At 47.9% G+C, this 15,481-nt stretch overlaps 2 protein-coding genes across 3 annotated transcripts in view; one reads left to right on the top strand and one right to left on the bottom strand.

Moving 5' to 3' along the window:
• CDHR1 (cadherin related family member 1) overlaps positions 1–4,451 on the top strand; it is a 55,505-nt gene extending 51,054 nt beyond the window's left edge. For both annotated transcript variants that reach the window (XM_059851232.1, XM_059851231.1), the window contains exon 17: positions 1,713–4,451. In XM_059851232.1, coding sequence (XP_059707215.1) covers positions 1,713–2,264 — 552 coding nt within the window. In that variant the 3' untranslated portion in view covers positions 2,265–4,451. The remainder of the gene's footprint in view (positions 1–1,712) is intronic.
• A 2,049-nt stretch (positions 4,452–6,500) lies between these two features.
• Positions 6,501–10,113, bottom strand: LRIT2 (leucine rich repeat, Ig-like and transmembrane domains 2). The gene is made up of 3 exons (XM_059850765.1): positions 9,937–10,113; positions 8,750–9,531; positions 6,501–7,297 (listed from the first exon to the last, which is right to left on the bottom strand). Exons 1-3 carry the CDS (start codon positions 10,044–10,046, stop codon positions 6,501–6,503), a joined length of 1,689 nt encoding a protein of 562 aa, XP_059706748.1. The 5' UTR covers positions 10,047–10,113.
• Positions 10,114–15,481: the final 5,368 nt, after the last annotated feature.

Genomic DNA, 15,481 nt, shown 5'->3' with positions numbered 1-15,481 from the left:
TTGATAATGTGTTTGAGATAGGTTGTGAAAAAACAGAAATTAAGACAAGGAGGTGTTTATTAGCTGATTTATGTGCCTCAAGTTTATGGATGTGACATCAATGACAAGAGGTATTCTGAAGCACACTCTGGGATACTCTTAGTCATCTTCCCCCACAGACTGGGGAGGGCAAAGAGATGGCCATCCTAGACTACAGTCACACAGGGAAATCCATCTGATCTGCAAGTCAGAGGTTCAAGTCCAAGCTACTGACAAGGCTCTCCTTATACACACTGTCTTGGATACCTATTTTAGCATATGGTGACACTGCTCCACAGGGGTCCTTTTCTCCCCATTGGCCAAAAGCTGGGAGCTTAGCCCTCTAACTAAAACACAGCTCACTAGGCATGCAAAGTTTGGGTGAGGATTCCCTCATGTGGTCAAAGACAGGGGACTAGAACACAGTGGACAGCCCTGTCTTTCTGCAACCACACATCACTTTATGACCAGCTCTCAGTGACCAAACCTGCATGTGAATGTGCCATTTCTGAAGGCTCTCCTGGCCTTACATACCACCACTGTCTGTTCAGAACCAACCTGTATTCACTATGAACTTCTCTTGGAAATGCAGTTCAAGGATAGGCTACCACGCCCTGAATAAGGGTGATCTATGTGCCATGCCTCTAAGCCTTTATTCCCCAATCAGCCAGGTGTTTTTAAGTGCTTCCTAACTTCTTTTACTGTTTCTGGATTCAATTCGACACCATTGCAACTGCCTCCTCTCCTGTGCCTAGTTCAACACTTAGCTCCCTTTATTTTATAGGCTCTCTATCCTGTGCACATTTCAGCCTAGTTCCCCAGCTGTATTTATAATAGATACTGGCCTCTTTCAAATATAACCATATGAGGGTTGACCATTTCTCTTATTTTTGATATTTCCAGATCAAGTCCAGGGTAAAATCCTATATTTTAGGCCTCAAGAAGCGTCCATGGACAATTTATGGAATATGCATGAGTGGCGTCCTTTCCACCATTTCTGTTACAATGGTGATCTCCACCATCATGTACTGGAAAAGTGTGAAAAGATCCAAGCTCCACCCGCAGGGCAAAATCCGCAAAATTATACGGGGACCTCCAAGACGCACAGTGTGCTGAGCTGGAAAGTGAACTGGCCATTCATTTGTCCTTAATATGCCATATGTAGCTTATGTCATTGCCGATTTCTTTTCTTTCTATAAACAAAGCTCTTTAGCTCCACTTATCTCCCCTACCTCAAAGAGTTTTGTTATGTCTGTAAAAGAGTACTTGAAAACAGAATGCAGCACATATCTGCTAACTACTCATTTGTACACTGACATTTTATAAGCAGAAGCTTTCTCCTAATCCTTTACAATGCCATGCTCAGTAATTGAGCCAATTATTTTCTTGCTCCATTCTTGCAAGTTAAACACTATGGTGACATGTGGGAATTTCCCCTAATTTGGTGGCAGTACTTCTGTAAGCTTTTGTGTTGAAGTCATCTACCTCACAGTACTATAATGTTTACCCAGTCTCCAGCCCCATCTCAATTCTCCACCCCTGGACTGGACTGGCTGTGTGACTCTCATACTTTTTTTTTAGAGACAACTTCCATCAATCAGCTCTACTTGTAACATATTTTGGACAAATGAAATTTCTGGGTCACTGTCTGTCCCCTGGAGTAAGTCATGTGTTTTCTTTGTACTCCTTTACAGACTCTTCACAAAGGGCCTATGGCCGCCTTTTTGATGCAAACTAAAGATAACCCCATGAAAGCCTTAGGAGTGCTAGCTGGTGTCATGGGCATAATGGTGCTGATAACTATCATGATCTCTACTGCCATGTTCTGGCGCAACAAGCGGTCCAACAAAGTCATGCCGGTGAGAAGGATCATAAAAAAGAGACAGGTGCCGCCATCCCGGACAGTCAGGATGGAGTGGCTGAAGTTCAAGAGGCCCAGCAACGCTGCAGAGAAGTTTGTGGTTGAGGAGGACGTGAAGAGCCTGCACAATGAGAACAGCAACAATAACGTCCAGGTTGTCCCCGTGCCGCCGGCAGCCCCCCTGCCCCCGCCACCCCCTGCCCTGGCTCCCCGAGGCGATGGCCCGGGGTGGCGGGTGCCAACCGTGTCCGGCTCCCTCACTCCCAAGCATGTCATCAAGCCACCAAAGAAGAAAGGTCACAGCAGCACCCACAACGCCCTCGTGTCAGAGCTCAAAATGAGATTTGAGAAGAGGAACGCAGCTTTCGGGGAGCCCCATATCTAGGTGCTCTCAGCAGCCCCAGAGACTGCAGACTGTGGCTGGGCATGGATGTTTTTATTTGCTGTCTCTTCCCTGTGTCTGTCAGCACCCTGTGAACCAGAGCAGCTTCTCGCTGTCATAGCCACCCCTCACCTTCTGCAAGCACCATCGTGACTGCTGTTCCCTCAGCCGTGTCCCACGGGCCCTCCTTGCAGCTGTGTCTGACCACAGTGCTGAGTGTGCCAGCCACAGTCTCCCCAGGTGACCAGGGACTCAGGTTGCCCCTGGTTTGGAGTTTTCTACCCCGAGCTTGGGTTTTCAAACAAGATGCTCTGCAGCCAAGGCCCTGATGGATGCTTCTTCTGACCTGGTCTGGCAGGTGAGTTTGAGGTGTCTGAAAATCCATCAATTCAAATCCCAGACCCGCTTTTGAAGATGTTGGCCTGGCTATGGCAGCAGCACTGAGTCGAGGTGCAGGTCTCCTACAGCAGTGGCACTCCTCTGTCCTGTGCACAATATGCTTTGCAGCAGCTGGCAGAGCGATGTGCTCCTGGCCTGAGTACCTTCATTCCCAGAAGGTAAGCGGGCAGGCTTGGAGAAGTTCTTCCTTTTCCTGCAGCTTACTCTGGGTTTTGCCAGAGCACATTGACATGATGCTTCTGCCCTGGACTTGCCTGCTGGGGAGAGATGGGAGGGTCACCTCAGCCTTCCCTGGACCAGCAGGGGCAAGATTTGAGCATGGAAGTTCAATAGCAGCACTCAATCAGCACTGCCTCCTTCTGACACTGCGCCCCAAAAGAGCAGGAGCCCAGCAGGAGAAGGACATGAATAAAATCACTGGGAAGACAAGGTAAAACTGCGAGGCAAGTGATAAGTGGAAGACAGAAATAAGTGCTGCAAAGTTGCATATGTTGGTCAGGGAAGTGTCTGGAAAGATCATGTGGTGTCGTACACTGCTAGCAGAAGGTGTCAAGGAATATATTTCATCACCTCTCCTGGCTTGTTGCAGGGACTGGTGTGTGCAACATGAGGTTTCCATAAAATATTCAAGTTTTCTTCTCAGTATTTTTGAGTGAATTAAACAACATTTAATGGGAGGGGATTGGCAGGGCAGCTGACAGGGGTTTTTTTCCTGTTACGTGACAGTAGAAAGGCACCAAGAGCAAAGCACTTTTTTCACTGGATCTCCCCACAGACTCCCCCTGAGGTTTGTTTCTGAGGAGATGTTTTTCAGCTGGGCCTGGCTGTTTACCATCCCCTGGGGAGAAGACAGCACCGACTGACCAAGCTGGCTGGGGAGCAGCACCCTGCACCCTCTCTCTGAGACCCAGCCCTGCAGAGAAGCTGTGCTGTCATGGTACCAGGAACATCAAGGTGGGGAGCACACCGTGTTAATTCAAGGGGTTCATGAGAGTTCTCCAGCTGTCATTTCAGTTGAACCAGCAGACCTCCTGGACCTCCAAGGCCCTCAGGATCTCCTCTCACTCCAGCAGCTGAAATAATTCCCCTTTTTGCACCAGGACTTCATCAGTTTAGGAGATAGCTGGTTGAATATGAAATTATGCACTTACAAGGAAAATCTTGTATTTTTTTAACTTCAATTCAATCTGCCTAGAAGCCATAGTGCTCATGGCTCATGTCACCCATGAGCTGAGCCAGCAGCTGTAGCCAAGAGATCCAGGAGAGTCCCAGCTGGGGGCCATGGCAGGAGCGCTGCTCCCAGAGCCTCTCCTGTCACATCTCTCCTTTTCTCTACTGTTTTCTTGCTTATCCCTCCTCCTGGGGCACTGTGATGTGAGGCCAAGTTCTCACCAGTCCAATCATCTTGTCCTTGTCCCCTGGCCATAAATAGGCCAGAGGGAGGGGACATGCAGCCTCTGACCCCACTCCTGCAAGCACCTGCCTTCTGCTGGCTGGGTGTCGCAGGTTCTGCAATGTTTCCCCAAGTTCCTGATTTATTCCCCATTCCACTGTCTTCCCAGTGTTGTGTTATTGCCAGTACTCAGTGTTCATTCTCTAATGAGGAAAGCCTATAAAGACCATTCAATTAAGTCAGATTTAACAGGAATTACAGGCTTATAGTCTTAGAGATTATATTTAAGAGGCAATAAAGATGTTTGATTACCATGTTGTGAGACTCTTTCCCAGTTACTCTGTATTTCAACTTCAAGAGTTTTTTTTAATAAACAAATTTTTAAAAAATCTGCAAAAGGTGCTTCTGTGCTTGGTGTGCTTCTGCTGGCAACGATGCCTTGTGCTCACCTGTTACATTACCAGACAGCCACTGGCAGCCAGGCCACTTTTTAGGATGACCAAATGGACCCTTCTGTGGGCTGTGAGTCAGGAGAGGGGCTGTGTGGTTTTTGGACAACACCAGGCTGGAAGGAGGGGAGGTGAGAAGCAGGATGCCATTGGCAAAGGCCATGGGCAGGGTCCCAGAGAGCCCTGGCTGAGCTCCCGTGGTACAGAGCACTGCAGCATGGTCCCAGGGGCAGGGAGGCAGCACATTCAGTCTGTGCCAGTGCCCAGGGTCTGCAATTTGTTATGAACAAATCCACATGGTCAGGGGATGTGTTTTCTTTCCTTGGCTGTTTCCTCAGTGATTCAGCAGCTCTCTCCAGTCTCTACAGTGTGCTGTTGTCCCTCCCTGCTGACTGGGGTGGAAGAAGGCCGGTCATTACTGGTGGTGTTTCATTATTTACTCCCCCTCACCCACAGCCCCACACTGGTCTTCAACCAGCATCAGCTCATGGCTGGCTCTGTACTAGCTGTGTCTGTGGGTGGCTTTCCCAGGACAAGGTTTTCCTGCTTGGCCAACTGCTGCTGCCCCTTGCTCACTGCTCCAGACCCCTGTGACTTGTACTGAAGCTGCCTGGCCTCCTCCATCCCTGCAGCCAAACCCCAGAGCTCCTTGGAATCCAGGTTTCTTTGCTATTTGTAACTGTAAAAGGCCAGAGATGAAGCAGAGGACCTCTGTGTGTTCTGAAAACCGGTCGTGTTTATTGCTTTGACACTAAAAGACTGACAAGACTAGGAAGTCCTGTGAAATATTAACAACGAGAGTCAGCAATGACAAAACAAAGCTCTGTTCAAAAGCTGTGCAGTACGGTACAGCAGGAGGAGGTGCTGGGGAAGGAATCATAGGGCCTGAGGAGAGACAGCATGGAAAACACAAACCAAAAACCAAAATACAATTAGAAAGCCAAGCTACCACAGCATGAAGCTCACAACATCTGGGGTGTCTACTCTAGATTTTTCTTTTTGAGACGATCTATAACGCATATAACAAGTGCTGTGGGTCTATGGGCCACATGCTTTGGTTGTGCTGGAAAGCAGGAGGTCAAAAAAAGAAAAATTGTAAGTCACATGTCCTCAGACCTCCGAGAATCACAGCAGTGAGCTGCTTCACAAGCGGGAGGCAGTTGCTTTTACAAGCATCTTTGGGCTTTTCTGCCTCTAGCAAAGAGGCAAGCTTTGGTTTCAAAGCAGCAGGATAGGCAGGCACCTGTCTGCATTTAGGGAATGTGCCTGGCTTGCATCTTCAGCTCCCAACCCCATCATTCACTATATTCTCTGCCCCCGTCCACTTGTCCCACTAGCCAGGTTCAAGCACTTGCACTTTTCCTGTTTGTGGCACAACCAAAGCTGTGAATCTCTTAGGGCTGCGTAAACCTTAAGAGGATTAAGAAAAAAAAAAGGAAATAAGAAAAACAAAACCCACCCCCAAACCTAACACCTCTGAAAATCTCTTCATTATGTTGACCCAATCCTCCCCACCGTTTGTTGTTGCTGGGCTGTGATGGCAGGCGTGCCCAGCTCCCCTGTCCTTTCCCAGGAGCTGGCACACAGGAGAAGCTGGCACCTGGCACTGGACAGAGCTGCGGGCACACAGAAATAAAGACGCACCTGTGTGGGTGAGTGAGGGGACACTTCTGGCCTTTGGCCACAAGCATTACTGTTGGTTCGGGGGTTGTTTTTTGTTAGCGTTGGTTTTCTTGGCGTGTCAGTGTGCGTTGCTCCACGACAGTGCTGCAGGGACAGCCCGGGGCTACGGAGGCGCAGCTCCACCCACACCTGTGGCCGGGCTGCCCGGGCACCTCCATTCCCAGGGCTCCCCAAGCCTGCCTCAAGCAGTGGCGGTGCGCCCGCCGCGCCCGGGCCTCGCAGCGCGGAGCCGGCCCGGCGCTGCCCTTCGATAAAGCCAGCGCCGGCTGCGGCCCGAGGCGGCGTGTGAAGGAGCCGCAGCGCGGCAGGGCCCGGCTAGTAGAGGTCGGCGCTGTTCCTGTGGGGCGGCCGGGCCTTGCCGGGCTCCGGGCGGTCCGGAGGCCGCCGTGCGCCGCCGTCGGGGCGGCAGAGCCCGTCCTCGCTGCCGGCGGGCAGGCTGTCCAGCGTGCTCTCCTTGCTGCCCGCGGCCTGCGCCGGGCTCCCGCGGCGGCGGCGCGGGCAGGCGCTGGGGCAGCGGGCCAGGCAGCCGGGCAGCGCCTCGGCCGTGCAGGCGTACATGCCGGCCGGCACGGCCAGCACCATGGCGCACACGATGACCACGATGTGGATGAGCTTCTCGCGCTGCTCCATCTGGCTGACGTCGCTGCCCGTGACGAAGACCACGCACTGGCCCTTGCGTGGAGCCTGGTTGCGCACGGCCACGCACACCTCGTACTTGGTGGCGGGCAGCAGGTCGGTCACCGAGTACGTGTTGACCCCGGGCCCGATGTAGATGGTGTCCTTCTGGGCGGCGTCGTAGCGGCCCACGAGGAGGGTGTACCAGGTCTCCCCCGGCTCCGCGGCCGCCGCGGCCGCCGCGAACCACTCCAGGGTGATGCCGTAGACCGTCTGCTTGGCGATGCGCACCTCCACGTGAGTGCCCGGCTCCATGGGGGCCCAGCCGCGGGGCGTGGTGCTCGCCCACGGGGCCACCACGCGGAGGTTGATGGCCACCGAGGTGTTGCCCAAGAAGTTTGCGGCTGTGCAGGTGTAGTTGCCGGCGTCTGCTGGCCGTGCGGCCGGGATCAGCAGCTCCGAGCGGACGGTGTCCTCGCTGATGGGCTCCGTGGACACTGCGGGCAGAGCTGAGTGGGTCAGCAGCGAGCCACCCGCCCTTGGGCACAAAGGCCGGTGTGGGACGGGACCCGCCCGCCCAGGGACGAAGGACGAGGGGCGCAGGAATGTGCCAAACCCCACAGAGCTGACAGCAATAAACGCATTGGGGCACCCAGGTGTAGGAGACATGGGGGGTGTCCGACTCCTGACCCAGTACAAGCGGCTGGAGGAGCTGCTGTGGGCAGAGGCCGAGCTGCCCATCGCTATCAGCACTCTTAGGTCAGGGCAAACCAGGAGAGGCACTGAGGAGGCACACCTACATTTTGGACACATGCTCCATCTTCTGTTAGGATTAAATTGTCAGTCTCAAGAAGCTCAGACCAAAATAGGTGTATGATGCTAGAAAGTGTTGGTCTGGAAGTGAAATGCAGTTTTAAGAACAGTGTGAAACCCTGTCATCTGCACAAACAGAGGTGTGTGGCTGTGGTTGAGAAGAAACTGTATGTAATTAATCAGCATGTGCTTGTGGAAAGACACACAAGTGCTGCTACAGCACTGCAATTGAAGCAAATATCAGCCCAGGATTAAGGGCTAATGCTATCCTATTTAGTTAGCTGGCTTATTAGGGACACAGAACCTGTGTGCTGGCTGCCTGTATGTCTTACTTCACCTGATGGAAATAGCAGCTTGTCCTATTGAAGGCTCTTAGTAAAAATAAACATGAGGGAGGATGGATTGGGAGGAAGAGGAAAAGGTCTCATATTACAACACCTTTCCTAAAGAATATAAATAAGCCAGACTTTAGGTAAACAACAACTTCTGATTCAGTTCATTCAGAACATGAATAGACACAGACAGGAAACAGGGCTGCACAGTTTTGTGGTGTGTGTAGTATTTCTTAAGGGAATACATGGGAATAATGTAGGAATATACAAGTCTGTGTATATGGGTGTGGGCTCATACAAACACATCAACATGCACGTATAATTACACAGAATGTGTGCACATGTATTTGTAGTATATGACATAGTAAATTATGTAATATATAATATTGAGTAAATATACATGCATATAATATTTTGTAAATATACATGTATATTTAGATAACTACATTTTTATTAAATATGTACAACTAATAAAAGATTAGTAACTCCTACAATCATGTATCATGAGGAAAGAGCTGCTTCTTAAAATCCAGAAGTATGATAGTAGTATAAAAATGAGGCCATGCTCCTTTTATCTTTGACTGATATCCTGCATGAAGCAACTCTTCTTATGCTGGTCAGATGTGCTTAGGTGCACAGGATGATTGAGATCATTTGGATTACAGCCACCACAGTAACTGTGGTGCTCTAAAGGGGCTGGGTTGCTGTGGTGACTGTGATGGCCTGCAGACGTATGTAAGTAGAATAGTACAGCATAAATTTTTAATTTAAAAAAAAAGAAGAAGAAGGAAAAGCTTTGCTTACCATTAAATGCCCTTAAAAGTTTGAGTGCATAGGTCCACCAGACAGCTGGGGAAGGGCTGGCTTGCACAAAGCAGGTCAGGGTGATGTTTAACCCTGCCGGGACTGTCAGGTTGGTGTCGAGGGCTGAGGTCAGGGGTTTCGTGCAGCTGTTAAGCTCCACTTCGTGAAAAAACTTCCCTGTCCTGAATTTTGGGCCTGAGCAAGTTAAATAGGAATTCATCAGAATAATAGGTGGGCCCACAGACTTGATAAACTGGACAAATCCCCGCAGGCGGCAGTCGCAAATCCAGGGGTTGTCATGGAGGGCCAGCACGGCGTTGGAAATAGCTTCCAGCGGCCCCTCCGTGCTCTGGCTTCTCTGGTACACGGGCCAGTTGTAGAAGACATCCCTGGATATGATGGTAAGCTGATTGGAGGATAGATCTAAGTAGGTCAGGTTGGGCAGATAGCGGAGCGCGTGTTCTGGAAGGACATCCAGCCGGTTGTGCTTCAGATCCAAGATCTTCAGAGTCGGGGTGTCTTGAAATGCTGTCCATGGCACCGAACTTAATTTGTTCCCTTGCAAGCGCAGCTCCTTCAGAGCTGGCAGATATTCCAGGCTCTTGATGTGCATCACTGTGATGTTGTTAAAATTGAGCCACAGATACTCCAAGGCACTAACGTTCTCAAAAGACCCACGAGGCAATTCTGTTAGGTGAGAATTTTCTATTCTAATTTTCCGGATGTCCTGAGGGATGTTTGCAGGGATCTGCCTCAGCAGTGCAGACATGCAGAGCAAACTCCTAGGGAGGAAACCAGAAAATTTTCCAGGTCACAAACTACATTTGAGGCCAATAAACCAGTTCCCTATGCAGGTCTATAAGCACTTGAATAATTATAAGGTGTTGTATATAGGGCATGCATAAGCCATCCATCCATCCATCCATCCATCCATCCATCCCTAGGGTTTACACCAATTTTGCCATAAAGGATGCAATTAAGTTATAAAAATGACTATGTTTGTAGCTACATATCTCAGGGAAATAAGAGAAATCTCATTCTATGCTCAAGACAGCACAATTCAAGTATTAGAGGTGGCACTCCATGCATCAATCTGTTTGGTTTTCATGCTCACATCATCAGCAAGTTCCTGCTGGGGCTGTCTGAGCCTCTTCACTGGCGCTACAACAGGGTAACAGTGTTCTTACCTTCCAAAGCTGTCCTGAGAACAAGAGCATCCTGTGATGCAAGATGAAACAGATGGGTTTATCTTGTGGAAGGCCAGAAGAAGAAGAAAAATATGACAGACAGGGTCCATATTCTCCTTTAAGAAAGGACTGTGCAGGGGTTTGCACCAAACACGCCAACAGCCTCCAAGAAGCAAATCCTATTAGCTGTAATCTTCCTTGACGCAGAAATAAATCCTGCTGGGGACCCAGCCCTAAGGAAGACATGTAGTGTGGTTCTCAGTCCGTGTCCAAGTGCTAAAAACCACCCCCAGGATCACTCTTGGCATTTCTCCTCCAGCCGAGGGGATTCTGGCAGACATGTTTATTTGGTTGGGAATAGGAAGATGGAGCCAAAATCACTTCTTTTGCCAAGCCCTTGCAAGTAATTAACCAGGCCAATTTTTTTTCTTTTTAATTTTTTTTTAATTTCATAGGGTCTGTCTCTGTCTCCTATATTTTAATGGCTTTTATTGAGGCAGAAAGCCACAGTAAGGGCCAGATTTCAGCTGTAATTTCCATGGTGCCCCATTTCACAGTCCATCCTCCCCCAAACCCTGCCTGCAGCCTGTGCAGGGTGTGTTCTGCTCATGGTGAGCATGAAGCCTGCTCCCCAAACTAGGATCTTACAGCATGGAAGCATAAGCATGGCATCATTTTCCTGGTGGCCACATAGCTGTGGCCAGTCCATGGGGGGTTTCTCTGACAAGAGTCTCTAGGAAGTCAATTTCTTTTGTATAAATACAAATGTTCAGTGCTGTTCTCTGGCTTCCCCTATAAGACACATGCTGAGTACCTTTCAGTCATCTTGAAAAACTAAGCCATTCTGAGAAGGGATTTTGAGTAACCAAATTTATTGATCTCTTTTAAGCCAAAATAGCAGGTTTCAGTTGTGCTTTCCAAGGAGTTCTGCGTTCTCCTGGGGCCATCTAGTGTGGATGGGCTTCACTACAGCCTGCACGAGAGCACGCCTGGGAAAAGGGCTGCGCCTCACTGCCCTTGTGTGTGCCGCTGGGTCTCAAAGCAAGATTAGCCTGAACCTGCTTAACCTCTAACCTATGGGACCAGGATAGAAAAGTATTTAAAGTGTGGCAGCTTAGAGCTATATGTGGCTCTCAGGGTTGTGCTGCTTTCAGCCTACAGAAGACACAGTCTTGATTCTACTGTGTTTAAATCAACAGGAGCTTTTATTTCATGACAAATCAGCAAAATGAACTGGTGGGAAAACCTCAGGGGACTGATGCTCTGTTTCTGTCCCCCATGTACAGGGAACAGGCCACAAGGAATGGGCTTGTGGGGATGCTGTTGCTGGTAGTGCCTCACATTTAACCACAAGCAGAGGGGATTTATTTTTATGGTTTGGGTTTTCTAGCTGAAATCTTCCGTATTTGTCCATGGTGCATTATTTGATTTTTCAACAACTGTCCTGTATTCAAACCTGTCAGTGAGCTGGGAAGGGGAAAGGCTGCTGGTCTGTAGCACAGCAGGTGCCGCAGCTGAAAATCCCCCACTGGGTGGTGGTGGCTGCTGAGGAGTTTCTTGGTGAAGCTGCTGCGGTTGCAGTGTGGGTGGCACCACTACAGCCCCTGTCACCTGAGGCACAGACTCCTTGTGCACTTTCCATGTAACCAAATAGAGGGTACACCCATCAGCAGGGCTGGCTGACTAAACTGAGGATGTTGCAGGAGCAACAGTGGCGGCAGCCGTGGGAGGGTGTGTCCTTCCCCATCCTCCATCAGCCACTGAAGCAGAGGGACTCAGGGACCCCCACTCCTACCCAGCAAATGCCACAGTCACCGGTGCCTTTGGTCTCTTTCTGTGGTCTGCCATGAAAATATTCTCTAATAAAACAATTATAATTTCTATTATAATAATAGTTTTATATATTTACACTTCATAATAACAATAAATATAATTTCACAATAATAAAACAATACAAACTAGGAAATAAAATAATACATAAAATATTAAATATAGTAAATCTATTCTATTCTATTCTATTCTATTAGCTTTTTATATACTCAAGGCACTTATACTAAGTTTCTGCTAAAAGCTAAAATCTATATTCTAAATCTATATTTTTATGTCACTTTGTGGCTTCATATATCTCAGTTTCTCCAGGGGTTTCTGTTCAGTCCCTGTGCCCGGATTTCCCTCTGGGCCTGTGCCTGGAGGGACTTGCATTCCAACATCTCCCTCTTCTGTTATATTATACTATATTGAATAATAGAATAGAATAGAATAGAATATATAATAGAATATAACATATAACATAACATATAACATAATATAATGATGTCATAATAATATAATTTTACTATAATAAAATGACACTATTTTACCCTTTACAACAGGCAGTAACAGTAACAAACTATTTATGATGTAGTTAGTTAGAAAACTCCTGGGTGACAGGAGCAAACCCTGGAGTTTGCCCATGTGTGAGCTGCAGGGCCTGGGAACAAAAAGCTTTCAGCAGAGGCAGGAAAAAATCAGTGCCTGGACGTGTTCAGCTCTAGAGGGGATGGGACACCTCCCTGTGGCATGCTCAGTCAGGCTGGACAGGCGGGAGCCATGAGGGATGGAGACAGCCATCCGTGCCTGGGATTGCAGGCAGGTGGGATAGACGCAGCACCCGTGGCACCAGGGAGGCTCTGGGGTGGGACGCTTTGGCTGTGCCAGTGGCACCAGGAGGGACAGCTGCAGGGATTCACCACTTTTAAGGCCCAAAACCTCCTTTGCTTGAAAGGAAGAGCCCTTCCTTGCCACCTTCCCACCCCTCCTCCATGGCCCGTGGGGAGGGTCTTACAGTTTGTGGCAGCTAAGTCACATCTTCAAAAAATCTTCCATGAAAAGTGAAGTGTTATTTACAGGTTTATAAACTACTGGAATTTCCCTCCAGGTACCTCTTCAGGCACCAAATGTGCACAATGGCCAGTGTCCAGGGATGCAGGAAGCAAAACGATATCCAGGGTTCTCTGTTAGAAACACCTTATTTTAAATAAATGAATTGCTTAACAGAAAAAACAATAAAGAAGAATTGCAGTTGTTTTCCTTTTCCCCCATGAGAATTCCTGCCAGTCCAACCTGTCTTCTACAGGGCTGGAAAATGGCCTTTCAAAGATTGGTGTTAGTACCACGGGCCACTGCTGGCTGTGTTCAGGCTGATATTTATTTGCTCCTTGAGAGGCCATTTATCTAAATATATCCCAATCCCAAGTGTACTCAGAAGATTCAGTATTAACCTGAGAGTCCAGTGGTGAATGACTTACCAAAGTTGGATGAATTAGGGTAGAGAGAAAGGGGAAGAGAACAGGGGGAGGGGGAAGTAAGGGAAATAAATCCCCCAGTGTTAGCTACAGTCATTATGCTTGTGTTCCCTTCTGGACTGGGATTTTGCTGCCTTTTTAATTCAGCCCAGTTTATGCCTGCTTGTAAATGTAATGGTCACTATTGTGACAGCAGATGTCCACTCAGTTCAGCTGCTCTTTAACATCATGTGGCATCCTGGCTGAAGCCAAAATGCAGAACAAGCTGTCTAAAACTCAAGCTGTCAAAATAAATCTCCACAGAGACAGTGTCTGTGGGAAGTGGAATTTAGGAGACTGAGCTGATTGCCAAAGCAAATGCCAAGAAATCACCCACTGTGTGCTGCCAGCTATGGCCAGGGAGTCAAACTCCATCTTGAAATGACATTTCTTCTTGTAAGAAATCAAGTCTGGGCTGGTGCTTTCCAGTTAGTCCCTCTGCCATGGTGTTAGAAATCACTGCTGGGCAGGACATAAGCATTGAAGACTACAGTTGGGTGTTTCAGACAGTGCTTGTATCAAAGTGTTTAAAAAATGAGTTGATGTAATACGGTTTAGTGGGCATGGTGATATCCTGTCCAAGCTTGTTAAGAGGGAGTGCGATAGCAGATGTTTGCTTTGGTTCTTAGAGCACATCTTCAAAATTGATTTTAATCAAGAAGGAAATGGTTTCCTCCTTACCTGGAGGTAAGGATGAAACTAGGTGCCTAACAGCCCTTCCATGACAAACAGAAAATCCAGTGAGGTACATCTTTACATGTCTGATACCTCTGAAGAGCTGACCCAGAGCATTGAAGTCACATCAGCTTCCTTAATGGCTTGAAATTTCCCTCATAATTTAGCAAGTACAGGGTTTCTCCTCTGACCAATGCCAGGCAAGACAGAGTTTGTGTAAGTTTGTACCTATTGCCTTTTTGTCAGAACCACCAGTGCAGGAGAGAAAGGCTTGTCTTGAACAGCAGCAGCTGAGATGATAAACTGCAATGCCTCAGCTATGAGACAGAGTGCACAGGAATGAGAGAAGTCACGTTTATTCTATTGGAGATCACTATTTATTCAAAGTACAAAAAATATCCAGTAGAGTCTGTAAAATTGAGCACATCCATAGTGAATGTCCCAGGATCATCCCTCAATGGACCACAAGCAGAGAGGGCAGCGCTGGCCCAGCTGGTGCCTCCTGCACAGCCAGCCCACAGACCGAGGCTTGCAGCAGGTGAGGGCTGCTCCTCACCGGGGCTGGTGCAGCAAATGGCCCATCTCATGTCTTCAGTCAGCTGAAAAGTGAATTCTTCTGGTTCCCAGTCAGCTCCTGTCTTACAGCAAAGTCCTTGGGCAGTAGGTGCACTCTGTTCAACACAGTAAACCTTCAGGACAGCCTTGGTTCTTCAGGAGCTTACCCATCCAGGGCCATGGTAGGGAGAGTTCTGAACAGCCCAGTGCTCCTGCTGCATATGGGGGCAGGACCCAGGCTTACATACAGCCATCTTTGCAACTGAGCACAAAAACTGCTACATTTTTTTCCTGACTCTAATATAATCAGTCTGGAGCAAAACTTAAAAACTTTTTATTAAACTTTATAAATAGGGAATATATCTATTGCATTAAAATATATAATTTTAGGAAACTTTACTTGTGAACCTAAAAATCTGCACAGTCCAGTGATAGAAGTAGCATGAATTATTTTATACAGGGATTGACAAATTCTTCCAATACAAGAGAAGTTCCTTATCATTAATGCAGGTAATACAGGGAGTCCTATCAGAAACTCTTGTGATGTGTCCCTGTTGCTGGTATTTATGTTGAGATCAAATGGCTTGCTTTTTCCATCAGGCCAAGTAATCTAACATAAGTGAAACCCTTCTCTACAAGGAGGACTTGCAAAATCCATACAGGGCTCCATTCCAACCAGTGAATTTTCTAAAACCACACTGTACATACACATCCAGAATGTGAGTGGAAGTCCTTCCAATAAATTTACAAACACATTTCAGAACAATTCAGCAAGCTTTATCCATTAGCATTTCAACTTGGCTGGATCTTTCCCATTCAACATTTGGCAGAACATATATAATTTTCTTCATGGATAATATTTATTTCAAAGAGAAAAATGTTACATACAGTATTACTACATGAGGGACTTGAGTTGAAAATTAAACATCTGGGAATTAGTTTGTGATAAGCACTCAGATTCAAATTCCAGTGAAGCTGCAGAACTTAAATGA

Source organism: Haemorhous mexicanus, chromosome 7 (genome assembly GCF_027477595.1).
Source record: "Haemorhous mexicanus isolate bHaeMex1 chromosome 7, bHaeMex1.pri, whole genome shotgun sequence".
In the NCBI taxonomy this organism is placed as follows: Eukaryota; Metazoa; Chordata; class Aves; order Passeriformes; family Fringillidae; genus Haemorhous; species Haemorhous mexicanus.
This window is presented reverse-complemented; position numbering and strand designations above follow the sequence as displayed.